Genomic DNA, 14,436 nt, shown 5'->3' on the forward strand with positions numbered 1-14,436 from the left:
GCTAGTATAATATATATGAAGAAAAGAGATTGTTTTTTTAATAAAAAAGGATAGTCTTACCGGAACTAAGATACATGGTAACATATTGGGCTTTTACTGGACTAAGTTATAGCTGGGCTTTATGTATCACATAGGGACCGATCTCATAGAACAAGGTGTCAACTAAGCTACTCTAAAACAAAGGCTTTTGTAGTTTCATTTGTTTGATCTACCGGTGGGTGCATTCTGTGGGAGTCACCCCACCAAAAGAGGATTGAGTGACATATTATAAGGACGGGAAATATGGGTGGTTATCATTAGAGTTTTAAATGATAACACTAAATTATTAAATTAAAAAAAATTAATTTTATTTTTTAAAAATTTAAAACGTACAAACATAATTTTTCTCATACTTAGTGGTGAAACTTTAACAAAAACGTGGGTGGGAGGACCCCTCAAGTCTTCATTAAATTGCACTACTGTTCATAGTATCTTTAAATTTTTTATTTTTTCAGTTTTCTTATATATAATTATTATAAAGTCATAAAAAACAAGGGTTTAGGAATAATTATATAAGTTATTAAAATGGAAAGTTGGGTTGAAGGAAGAAGATTAAAACTTTGTAGATATATCATGTGTTCCTCTATAATCTAAAAATATATATATATTTAGAAGCAATTTTATAAATATTAAATGGTAACTTTATGTTTACTCACATATTCTTACTATTCATAAGCCAAGTCATTAAGTTTGTGCCACGTTGCAAAGTGTTCAGATTTCGATACGGGCAGTTACACAGCCATGCCTGTCGGTGTCTTCTTCTTTTACCACCACCGCAGTTCCCACTCCCATAACACCCCCTCTGCATCTCTCTACAACCCCCCCCCCCCCCCCGATTGTCTTCGAACCAGCGCCACCATCATTATCGTCATGTTGATCCCTAGTTATTTCTTATGTTTATTTTAAATAATTATTACAAATAATTGGTCAAGCAACATCTTAATCCAATCTAAAGAAAAATATTTAGTAAATGTTGGTCAAACGTGTAAATGAATTGTACATTTAGTGAATTGTTCGACGAAAAACTCGTTTATGTTCGTTCATCTAATAAACGAATAAACGTGAACAACTAGTTTGTGTTTATTTCACTCGTTCATTTATATTCAATTTTGGATGAATCATCGACCTAATTTTTTTACATTTGTTCGTTTGTATTCATCTAAGCGCGCTTATTAACACTCGTTTATCTTCAATTATGTTCATTAAACTTTAGATGAACTGCTTGTTTAAATTTTAAATGATAAAATATAAGAAAACACGAAAATAAACATGCTTATTTTTAAACGATCAAACATGAACACAAATATGTTTGTGTCGCGGAGTGCCACAAATACACAAAACTCGTAAAATCGACCCAAACAAAAGCCGATTAGTCGTCTCTTTTTATTTTAAAACACAAACACATTCTTTCTTTGGTTTGGGTTCTCTCGTCCTTCTGCAATCGCAAGAACAACTTGTTCACTTGGAACACGCACACACCCATCTTCAAAGGTTTACTTCTTTCTTGATCATCAACTACATGTTTATGTCTTTGTTTCTTGCATTTTTCATCATCGTAACTCTTTCGTGTTATTTGGTTCAGTATGGATCTTATGTTTAATTCTTTTATGCTGCTATAGTTAATAATGGAAGAACATAACATCATAATCTGTTGAGTATAATAAATATTTTCAACATAAACTTAACATAATCTGTTTTGTGGATCAAAGATATCTAAATCGCATCAAATTTGAGGGGAAATTTAGTCTTTTTCCCTGCTATACAAACACCACTTATGTGCTATCCAGACACCACATATATGTCATACGACCCGTATAGCTTTATCGTAGAGGACCGAAAGTGGTCAAACGGGTCATTTTGAGAATCATAGGGAATGTATGATAGAGAGAAAAAGGTCATACAGCTTGTATGATTTGTTGATCGGAAAAGAAATGACTGATGTGATTACTGACAAAAGCGGGCCATATGATGTGACAAGCAAGTAGGTATTTATTTTTGGGGGTGGTAGTTTTTATCCCCTTGTATGATGAAATCATGTTGTTTATGTTAGATTCCTGTTTAAATGTAGCATATATCATGTTTTGATTGATAATCGAAGCTAACAAAGTTGTATGTTTTTGTGTTTGGTTGTGGATAGATGGATAAAGATACTGATGGCGTTGATAAACGTGTCGATTGGCTCCATTCTGAACAGCATTCTGCTGGTGGTAACATATTTGGGGAGCCACAAAAGACCATGCGGATTGGTGTTGAATATCAGGCACAGATCCCATCTTTAATGACAAAAAACGAGCGGTACCAGCTCATGAAGGTATATAAGAGCAAGGAAGAAACCATGGAGACTGAAGCACATGTGAAGGGTAAATCTGGTATTTTTAGTTGTGGAACAGACAACAATTTGCTTGCAGCTACTTTCTCATCAAGTAAAGAATCTTGGAGTGCGATTGAACATGATAGCTTTATTCTTGGTTTATATATATTTGGGAAGAATCTTCGCGTTGTGAACAAGTTCATGGGGAATAAAGGGCTGCCAAATGTACTATCTTATTACTATGGGAAGTTTTATAAAAGCAGTGAACACCAAAAATGGTCAATGTATCGGAAGAAACGAGTTCGCATTGGAAAAAAGATTTTCAATGGCTGGAGACTGCACGAGCTTTTGTCTCGCTTACTTTCTAATGTGACAGACGAATGTAAAGCTAGTTTGACACAGGTACTTTGATGTTTACTTTATTACACTTATTCAAGAAATATCAGTTATTAAGATATGGTTTCTCGCAGGTTATTAAAATGTTTGAAGAGGGAAAACTTACATTTGAGAAGTATGTATTTAGTTTAAGGGATTCAATGGGCCTAGACCTTTTAGTACAAGCAGTAGCCATTGGCAAAGGAAAACAAGACCTTACTATCAAGACCCGAACGCGTTTAAGAAGCAAAAAAGTTCAATCTACATGCTCGTCTCTTAAAACAGAAGAAATTATTAATATTTTGAAGGATCGGATTGGACTAAGCAAACCAAGGCTAAAAGAGTTCTTCTGGGCAGCCGTTTGGCCTCGTCTTGTAGCTCGAGGGTGGCACTATGAAGAGTCTATAAACTATGCGTTTCAAGACTCTAAGAATCTTGTGTTTCTTGCACCTGGTGTGATAAAGTTTTCAAGACGGAGCTTGGTCAAAGGAAGTCAATATTTTGAGTCATTAACTGAAGTGTTGAATAAAGTTGCATCTGAACCGCGCCTTCTTGAACCCGAACTTGACAAGAACCGGTTGGTCGTGCCACATGTGACAGCAGGCTCGGACGATGAACTAGATTTGATGAAATGTACAGTTGTGGATACCGATTTGGTTGGGGTTGTTAAAGTCAAAGAGCTCACTAGTTTGACTGTTGTTGACCCTGCTGATAATATAAAAAACGAAAACACTAGTAGTGAAGATGAAGCCATGAAAGATGCTGCGTGTTTTGAGACAGTGATTGACTTAAACAAGCCTCGAGCGCGTCCCGGTTCAGATGATGACAATATTAACAAATCGGTTTTATCTGAACCAACCACCAACCAGATTGACTCGTCGACTCCTGTTGCTAATGGTCAACGACAGAGCCGAAGGAACCGTGCATTGACCACAAAGGCATTGGAAGCTCTTGAGAATGGACTCATGAACCCAAAGAAGACAAGGAGACGGCCGGAGGATGGGGCCCGTAGGCGTGTTCGTTCTAAAATGAGTTTTGTCTCGAGTTGCGATGCACATAGAGATTTTCACTCCAACAGATGTGATAGCACATCAGTTCTATTGTGAGATTATGGATCTTGCTGATAACTTAGATAGATTGTTGGTTGTTGAAGGGAAAAAAGATAACTTTTTGATTTTATGACAGTGGTAAGTTTGATAAGTATTTTGGAGATATATATAAAAAACATATATGTTGTTCGAGTTTGCGGTTATTTGTTGAGTTCACCATCAAGATAATAAGCTTTATCCATAAAACATTAGAAGTCGACTTATAGTTTTGCACACTTGCTTTCTAGATCATTAAAGCGATTTTGCAAGCTACAAGCATCTATTATATCAAGCTTTCACTTATTTGTGTCTTTTAAAGCTTAATTATGTATTTCACACTCACTACATATCCACCATCACTTAACCAAACAGCATCAATACAAATGACACATACGATTACATCAAAATTTTATAAAAACAAATGATGAAAGATACATTTAACAAAACATTATTAAGCAAACGATGACTTTAAAAAAATTAAAAACATCATGAACTGATATAACAAACATGTTTGGAGACGATGAACTTACTGTAAATCATATTTCTACCAGGCTAGAAGAGGACTCGATTAGCTTGCTTACACAAACTAGTCTTTAGAATGGAGAATACGATTTTGGGAAGCAACAATTGCGTATGTCCCCTCTACAAACTATTCTTAAATGCATATTTATCCCGTCCAAAGTTTTACTTGCGTATTTATCCATTTTTGTTAACATTTTACTTATGACAACATTACGTGGAAATTACTCCAGCGAATTGCCTTGACGGCCATCCAAGTCCGTTATTAAATGTATGTAGCAATGAGAACCACAAGGTTTTAATTCATGGCAATTTTCCAACAATTTGGTGTTAGAATGCGACGGAAGGTTGTAAACGTATACTTAACTGGAAGGGCGTTTAGTGTCACCGCTGTGGATGGCGCAAATTTTATGTGAGAAAAAGACGGAGAAGATGATTATTATGAACCTGGATGCTGGGAAAACTATTTGCTAAGAAGATGTAATCTATAATTATTTGAAACTAGTTTTGTAGCCGTCACGTTGCGACGGTACATTAACTTCCGCCGATTCTGGGACCTGTTCCCCTTCTGATCTACCAAACCGGTTTTAAGTTTGAGGGAAAACCAGTTCTAAAGCGAACCGACCTAACTTGGACTAGTTGTTTAGTTCTACCTTTCAAGCTCCTAAACCGGTTGGTTTGACCAAATCGGTTCAGTTTCGGAAAAAAATCTGTTTTGTACACCTCTATGGCTCTATATGTGCCTATGCACATGGACTCCTCAAGGTCTATTTCCGATTCTAGGCCCATCATATTCATAATAAGTCCATATAAGTAACAATACTAAGTCCATGGCATTTTAGAGCCCACTTATTATTTTTCACCAAATATTACGGATGTTACATGGTAGACCGTTAATATGAGCATTCTCATCCAACTCCTATATCCAAATTAAAAATTACACTAAAACTTACTTTATTTTCTTCCTCTCCATTTCAATTAAATAATACTTTTTATAACTTTTATCATTATTTTTTTTTCTTTCACTCACAACCACTTTCAAAATATATTAAAAAATTATAGAGAATGAACAGTAACTTTTCAAATATACAGAAAAATCACTATGTTTTCTAAAATATAAAAACTCTTCACTCACAACAACCTGAATCACTCTCTAAATTATAAAAATACCCCTCACATAATATAAGGGGTTCGATGAGAATGCTCTAATATATGTGGCCGGTAAACGCTTCTAGCTATAAGGTTGTTGGCGCGTGGGAATTAAACAACATTGCAAGGCCCGTTTCGGTGATGCGCCAATGTTTATGTTTGGCACTTCCGTTTTGCAGAGACGCTTAAGGGCACGAAAGACGGTGATGAATGTCGTGATGTTGAAATAACCGTTGGAGATGATTATTTGTGAACTCGAAGCCCATCACTTTGAAAGAAAAACTTTAACCTTTCGTGCAAATTCAGTGTTCACAAAAGGTAAAAATGTCATCAAAATATTATAGAATTTTGATTTAGCTTCAAGGGGATAGAACCACGTAAATGTTAATGAAAGCGGCATAATATAAATAACCATTGGTTGATGGAATGAGTGTGGGTCCCCTCAAATCACGATGAATTAATTCCAACACATGGAAAGCACATTTATTATGTTTATCACAAGGTAAACGATAAATCTTAAACAATTGATACGGGGAACAAACTGTTGGTTCCACTTTTCAGTGATGATCAGTCAAAAATTTATTATTAAACCCGGTTCAATAATATGTCGAATAATTAATTAATCTAATTAATCAATATATACCCAGCGGAATAAAACGAGTAATCAGCACCAGGGGCGGACCCACATAGTGTGGATCGGGGTCCCGGGACACCAATGTTTTTTAAAAATTTATTAGAAGCGGTATATTAAATTTTTTGAGGACCCCATAAGATTTAATACTTGGAACCTATACTATTAATGTTGATGTGGTCTGGTGGAAAGTCCCTTGTTTTATCTTTGAAAGGTCATGGGTTCAAGTCTTACAAGGCTCAGTTTTTGGTTTTTTGTGTTAATTTTTAGTGTTAATCAATCATTTGATTGCTAATGTTGCAATGATAACGATGGAAACATTCAAACACCTCTAAAATACATATCATTGTTTTCAACTTTATGCATGGTTTTCTTTAGAAACATTCAAACACTTTAAAATATCAGTTTTATTTTTCACTAGTTTAAGTTAATGGTTTTCAACACATGCTTATGAAAGGGTGGATCTAGGTTCTATCTCAAAAATGTTTAAGAAAGAGAAAACAAAGTGTTTATGTGTCAACCCGACCCATTTTGACCCGTTCAGGTAGTGATGATTGAAAAGAAAGTTTTATTATGATATTGTTTTTTATTATGTTCTTCGCCTCGACCCGACCTGAACAACGACCGACCCGAAAAATTTGAACACCGAAAATATGGGACCCCATTGGCAAAAAATCCTGGGTCCGCCACTGATCAGCACTGAAAATAAACCCGGCAGAACCCGGTTACAAAACCACACGAGCACAGTAAGATAAACAACCCATCTAATATAATTATTATAAACCAATTATATTTAAGTTTACCTCGGTTAATAAATAACCGGTCGAGACACCGAGAGTTAACGAGCAACGCTATGTGACAAACGAGACCCGACGGTGGCGGTGCACTAGGCAGCGGCAGCGGCGGTGGACTGTAGCGGCGGTGGTTGAACAGTAGCCGCGACAGCAATGGCGGAGAGGCGGCGGTGGTTTGGGGTCAAGAGACAGCGGCGGCGGCACAGGAGAGTGGCCGGTAGTGTTGTAGACCTCACGGACAGCAACGGCAGCGACGATGGAGGGCGGCGACAGTGGTGGTGTGGAATCTTGGAAGAGATGATTGCTTAAGCTGATATGACCCACCAAGCCCATCTCTTGTTTCCAAAAGCCCGTTCCATAATATCTCGTTAATTTATGTCATACCCGATTAACTAACTTAAGCGGGTTTCATGCTCGTTATCCAAGGTGTAACTCTAATGGGTCAAAACTCGGTCAGCCGCGCTAACTTTACCGTACCGGTCCATAAAATCCAAGACAAACGCCCAATTTAGGTAAAAGAAGTAACGCATAACTGGTCCAATTTATCGACATCAAACGAAACATGACCTAACCGACTATATATGCCACCTCTCGAACGAAACTCGAAGAAGACGTGGCGAAGCAGCGGCAACGAAACTTGTTGACCATTTAAAGAATGTAAAGACCATTTTGACTGGTACCCCGTGCAACAATTTCTTTCGTGTGTTGGTCTTGAATGTTTGAAAAGGTATCAACAAGCAAAGTATCAACCGGTAAATCGGAAGTAAGTTTAGTAACGGAAAGGAGATTATTGGTAAGATTAGGAGCTACAAGTAAATCCTTTAAAACAAGGCTCAAGGCGAATAGAAATAGACACAATATGTGAACCGGGTAAAATATTTCCCTACCAAAAATGAACCATTTGAGGGAAAATTCCTAAAATGGCCCTATTTTGAAAAAAGATTCTAATTTTGTCCCTCAAACTTAATAATTCTAAAAATATCCTCTTCTAACTCACCTTTGACCATGCGTTAGGAAATCTAACACGTCTTTAACGAAGTCTTAGTATAACACGTCCTCAAAGACGTGTTAAATTTCCTAACGCATGGTCAAAGATGAGTTAGATCTTCAAACACATGGTCAACGACGTTTCAGCATCAAACATATAGTAAAAGATATGTTAGCCGTTTGTTTGTTTTTTTTAAATATTATATTACTAGTTTTAGAGCCCATGTCACACATGAGATAATTCAAATTATAAAATTACAAGTAAAGCAAATAATTATATAGCATATATAATACACCATGAAAAATATTTTGATAAGTTTCAGAGGGCTTCTCGACATTATCATAATGATAACATAGAAAATAACATGCTAACCCATTCAATTTTCTAAATATTTTGTTTATTTGAGCATAGTTAGCATGACATGCTTTCCATATAACTTTTTGATCACCATTGAAGAAAAATTTAATGCTGACATAAATATTTCAAATTTGATAAAAGTTAGAATCATTGATAGGCATGGGGGTGGCATGCCAAAAGTGTTTGCAATTTTTTCTTAAATTTTAATAGCCGAGGGAAAAATAGTTAATTTGTCAAATCCCGAACCTTTTGATTATTTCAAAAAATGCCCTTAAAAATAAATTGGAAGCCCGAATCATGTTTAAAATTCTAACTTTCATACTTTTGACATTTTCAAGTCAACACTTTGAACCCATAACAAATTTGACGATAAATCTATTTGCATTCTCAAACTTTTATAAATACTCAAATTTTCTATTTTTGGCTCGTAACAAATTTTGACCTAAATGTTGTTAACTTGTACCAAACCATCTATTTACCAACTTTTGACTCATAAATTCAAATTTAAGTTCCACAAAAAAACCCGAAATAATCATTGTTAAAAAAAACTAAGAAATTAAGTATGATAAACTTTGTTATGTCTGAAAGCGATTCGTACATACCATCCTTACATTTTAACATATATGTAGTTTACTAAATTACCGAAAAAATATATGGATAGATTTAAAGCATATATTTATAATTTATAAATTTATATGACAATTTACAATAATAATAATAATAGATAAATGGATTGAGTTTGTAAAATGAAAATTGCTTTGTAAAATGAAAGCATACTCGAGTTTTGTTTTTCTTTACAATCTTCTGCAATATACATAGTATAATATGTGAATGATAACATTTGAATTGAGAAACATGATTTTTTGTTGATTTTTGGAATGCACCAAGAATTTTGAAATATATAGTATTTAATATGTTAATATTTATATTTATAAAAATATATAGATATAATATAAATAGAGTATAAAAGGAAAGTAAATAATTATAGATCTATTACATATATTAGGGTATATTAGTTTTAGAGGGAAAAAATTATGATAATTAACCAAAAGATGACAAGTGTCTACAATTATTTTACTTTATTAGAATAGGTAGATTACAACTAATTTTACTTATATTTGGTTTTTCTTTTATAACTTCTAATATAAGAATTTTTATATTATTTCGAATATACCGTCGACACATACTTATTTTATCTAAGGACCGACATAAACTTACTTCAACTCGAGCCGTGTCAAATCAATATAGAAATGTTAATAAAATTTGACCTTGCACTGTTTTTAAATAAAGTTTTTGTCAACATTATAAAAATACGCATGTCTTTTCGGTATATATTCAAAATAATATAAAATTTTTTATATTAGAAGTTATAAAAGAAAATTCAAATATAAGTAAAATGAATTATAATAATATAATATTAAAAAAACAAACAAAAGAGTAGCATATCTTTAATTGCATGTCTTTGACTATATGTTTGATGTTAACACGTCGTTAACCATGTGTTTGAAGGACTAATTCATCTTTGACATACGTTAGGAAATCTAGCACATCGTTAAAACGTGTTAGATTTCCTAACGCATGATCAAAGATGAGTTAGAAAATGACACTTTTGAAATTAAGTTTGAGAGATAAAATTGAAATCTCTTCCAAAGTATAGGGCAATTTTAGGATAATATTTGATGACCCACTCTCCCAAAATGTTTTGAACATGAAGTTAAAAGAATTCGGTTAATCATTGACTATTATCTTATATCAAACAAACATGAATCTAGCGGTTTAATGTTACGGTGTTTGTCCCTAGTTCGAATATTTGCAAACGCGAGGTGATGAACCTTTTGTTTTCTTAAATCAAACAAACATGAAGACAAATTTAACCTTATCACTCAAAAGTTTATTTTCAAACACTTTATTATTATTATTAAATTAAAAAACCACTACCACTTTATTATTAAATTTAAAAACCACTTCACGAGATCAAGAAAACATCGCCCCGACACATGCATCCACTCTCAAAAGTTTATTTTCAACAAGCTCCAAAATCATCATAAACAAATTTCAAACATTAGAAGTTTTATTTTATTGTTACGAGATTAAGAGGGCAACAAACATTGCACGTCACACATACGTACCCATCAATACAAAATATCACTCGTAGTCACACGTCAAGAACTAACTAAGCGGTGGTAGCTTTGACCCATGCAGGACGGGACAGAATATCAGCAGCCCACGCGCTGACATGCGGCCGCGCGTCGAACAGCCTCTTCGTCTTCGTCCCCACCAAATACTTCATGTTCGGGAGGTGGTGAAGATCCGCCAGCGTGAAGCTCTCACCGCCCAAATACTTACTTTGGGACAACCGCGATTCGTACACGTCAAGCACTTGCTCCAGTTTCTTCTCGTTCCCTTCCACCACCGCTTCGTCGGTTGTCATCCCGAACATCGCCTTGTAAACTAGCTCCCATACCAGTTTTGATGAAGCCGGCTCGAATTTCTGCGACTCCACTTCGATCCACACCGCCAGAATCGCCATCTTCTTTGGGTCCTTGATGATCAGGTCGCTGCCTTTATCCGCGTATGTGTGAGCCAGATATTGCGTAATCGCTCTTGATTCTAAAACAAAACAATCAATCAATCATCTAAAAGGATGAAAAATACGAAATTCTGAACCGGAATTATGTGAAATTTCTGATGTCCAAACTTCGAATATGTATCGTAGGGTGCTCATGAAAACAAAAAAAACAAATCCGAAACCTAACAAACCAAAAAACCGAACCAAAACCAAAATCAAACAGATTTTCATTTTAAGAATTTAATAAACATGTAACTCAATTATTTTAATTCAATTAATAATTAATTAGTTGTATTTTAATAAAATGATTTAGCCCAAATACATTGTTTGGATCACAATTTTTTTACTCATTTGTTTTAAGCTCAAATGAAAAAACCGGAAAAATCAAACCAATCAGAACCAAAGACCAAAAGAAACCGAAAAATCAAAACCTGGTGGTTTTCAAAAACTCAAATAACCAAAGTGTTGGTATTTTGGTTCGATTATAAACCAACTCAAACCAATCCTTACACACCCCTAATAATTTGATTCGGATACTTATTTTAAATTTTTAATTATTTTGTAAATTATATTTAAAAGTTATACAAAGTATGTTTTGGGTTTTTCTTATATATTGGGTTCAATATTCGAATCCATATCCAAAATTTTTGTACATATCGGATGCTGAAATCAATTTTCAGCTACCCGAATCTGACGTCAAATTGAATAAAATGAACAAAAAAATTGAAATCAATTTGAGAATTGAGACTATTTGAGATCGCCCTCTTCAAACGCCGGAACCTGACCGAACGGCTGCGGAATTGCAAAAACATCATCATTATTATACAAAATAAAATAATGTAATACAACTAATATATAATAAGATAATTTCATTTTTGCATACGTTACGGGATAGGAATTCGGGGCTCCTGTGTTCTTGTTTACTCATGTCAACATTAACGAACTCGTACTCAATGCCCTTCTCGGCAAGGCAAGCCTTAGCTCGGAGAGTGGCGGTTGAGCCGACGGCACCGTACAGTTTGATAGCCATTTGGATAATTGGATTGTCGGAAGAAGGGGAGGGGTTGATGAGCCAAGAAAGAATGTTGTGTTGTGAGGAAATGTGGAGTGGCCTAGAGGGTTTATATAGAGGATAAATAAGGGTGTGGTTGGTAGAAACCCAAGTGAATTTTGTTTTGAGAAGGTTCTAGAGTTGTCACTATTTTAATAAAGGCTTTCAATGGGAAATTAAGTAACCAATTTATCATTTTGATTTAACGAATTATCAATATAATCAACCCACCAAAAATATTATTTAATTAAATGAAGAACAATTAATGTAGTTAGAGCATTCTCATCTCATCTCCTGTCTTCAAATAAAAAATTCCAGTAAAACTCACTTTATTTTCTCTTTTCGTTTCAATTAAATAATATTTTTTATATCTTTTATCATTACCTTTTCTCTTTCCTTCACTCACAACCACTTTCAAAATATATTAAAAAATTATATGAGATGAACAATAACTTTTCAAATATACAGAAAAATCACTACTTTTTCTAAAATATAAAAACTCTTCATTCACAACACCCTAAATCACTCTCTAAATTATAAAAACACCCCTCACATAATATGAGGGGTTAGATGAGAATGCTCTAAGAAAAAGAGAAAATTTTTAAATGGACATGCTTTGAAAAGAGATTTCATTTTTATCTCTCAAAATTTAGAATTTAAAAAATGTACCCATCTAACTTATCTTTAACTATGCGTTATAAAGTCTAACACGTCTTCAATGACGTGCTAGTATAACACGTCATTAAAGACGTGTTAGACTTCCTAGTACATGGTCAAAGATGAGTTAGATCTCAAAACACTTGGTCAACGACGTGTTAGCATCAAAACGCGTAGTAAAAAACATGTTAGTCTTTTGTTTGTTTTTTTTATTATTATATTACTATAACTAATTTCACTTATATTTGGTTTTTCTTTTAATATATAACTTTTAAAGAGATGCTTATTTTTATCTACATGTTGACGTAAATTTTATTTAAAACCATACGAGATCAAATTTTATTGAACATTTCAATATTAATTTGGCAAGGCTCGAGTTTGAGTAAGTTTATGTCGGTCCATAGATAAAAAAATGTCTCGTTAGTATATTCGAAATAATATAAAATTTTATACATTAAAAGTTATAAAATAAAAACCAAATATAAATAAAAATTAGTTATAGTAATATAATATTAAAAAATACAATCAAAAGACTAACATGTCTTTGACTATGTGTTTGGATGGATGTTAACACGTCGTTGACCATGTGTTTTGAGGCCTAACTTATCTTTGATCATGTGTTAGGAAGTCTAACATATATTTGACGACGAGTTATTATGTGTTAGACTTCCTAACACATGATAAAAAATAAGTTAGAGCGAGACATTTTTTGAATTTTAATTAAAGTTTGCAAGACAAAAATGAAATATCTTTTCAAAATATGTTCATTTTGTGAATTTTCCCATCAAAAAAATTTAAAATACGAGAAAAAAAAAACCCATTTCATATATTATATTATATATAGTTAGTTTCTGACAAAAATTTAGGAAAAGTATAGAACAAATTCTCGATCGAGATATTACATATACATGTATGTAATATTGTTGTACTACACACACATATATATTATTTAATAATATATGTAATAGTGCTCTATCAAATATACGTAATTAGTTTCTTTACCCGGCGTGCTGTGTCGGGACAGCTGGTAAAATTCCATCATTGGAACCCAGGTGTTGGTGAACCCGAGCGTTACGACGATGAGTCGACACGAATTCGATCAGTACCTACTGTGTTCGTTACGATATAGACACCAGTGATAAAACTTGAACGTTAAAACCCAAAAATTTAATTCGTCAAATTAACATATAAAAACATTAACATGTAAGAAAACAAAATATTTATGACGACGTTTACTTGGTTGGTAAACCTGGGTGGTGGTAAAACCCAAGCGTTGTCGGTCTCGAGCATTGAGGCGGTAATTTGACACGAATTCGGTTGGTTTTGATTACGTACGTTACGGTGCCGAAACTTAATAACGAAAAATTATAAAAATTGAGGTGGACCAACGACCATTTGGGGGGGGGGGGGGGTGATAAACTTGCACATTGGTAAAACCCGAGCGTTTTCGGTCATGGACTTTAAATAAAGCCTCGAGTATGCGCAAACTCGGTTGGTTTGTTTCAGGTTTGTTATGATACTGGAACTAAAATAAAAAAAATTGACCTTTAGCGGTTTTCATTACGTTTATTATAATAACTGAACTAAAAAAATAAAATTCACCAACCAATACGGTGCCGCCAAGTGGGCTAATAGACCACTTGCAACGCCAAATTTATATATAGTAATAATAATATGCCAAATTTCACGATCATTTATTTGCTATAAAGGTAGTAGCATTGCTTATAATAAAACAATTGAGATTTTTTTTAATAAAATTAGTTTTTGGTTGAGTTTACTCAAGCTCTTCGTTGAGTTCATGCGAGAAGTACTTCTAAGTATGATAAATGCAAGAAATGTGATAAGAGATCTCGACAATAAAATTATTAATTAATGGTTAAAAAAATAGTAATGCTTATTGTAGTTAAT

The 14,436-nt window shown here is 33.9% G+C and overlaps 1 protein-coding gene and 1 pseudogene across 2 annotated transcripts; one reads left to right on the forward strand and one right to left on the reverse strand.

The window, feature by feature from the left end:
* Positions 1-2,056: 2,056 nt before the first annotated feature.
* LOC143571301 (uncharacterized) lies at positions 2,057-3,831 on the forward strand. Its single transcript, XM_077056762.1, has 2 exons — positions 2,057-2,752; positions 2,821-3,831. Exons 1-2 carry the CDS (start codon positions 2,177-2,179, stop codon positions 3,829-3,831), a joined length of 1,587 nt encoding a protein of 528 aa, XP_076912877.1. The 5' UTR covers positions 2,057-2,176.
* Positions 3,832-10,413: 6,582 nt separating this feature from the next.
* On the reverse strand, positions 10,414-11,850 carry LOC143571286 (glutathione S-transferase-like; annotated as a pseudogene). The gene is made up of 3 exons (XR_013142071.1): positions 11,704-11,850; positions 11,569-11,612; positions 10,414-10,887 (listed from the first exon to the last, which is right to left on the reverse strand). The product of XR_013142071.1 is annotated as a glutathione S-transferase-like (transcript).
* Between the last annotated feature and the right edge of the window lie 2,586 nt (positions 11,851-14,436).

This window comes from Bidens hawaiensis, unplaced genomic scaffold (assembly GCF_021521415.1).
Source record: "Bidens hawaiensis isolate Kalapana, Puna unplaced genomic scaffold, B.hawaiensis_p1.1 tig00025332_1, whole genome shotgun sequence".
Lineage (NCBI taxonomy): Eukaryota > Viridiplantae > Streptophyta > Magnoliopsida > Asterales > Asteraceae > Bidens > Bidens hawaiensis.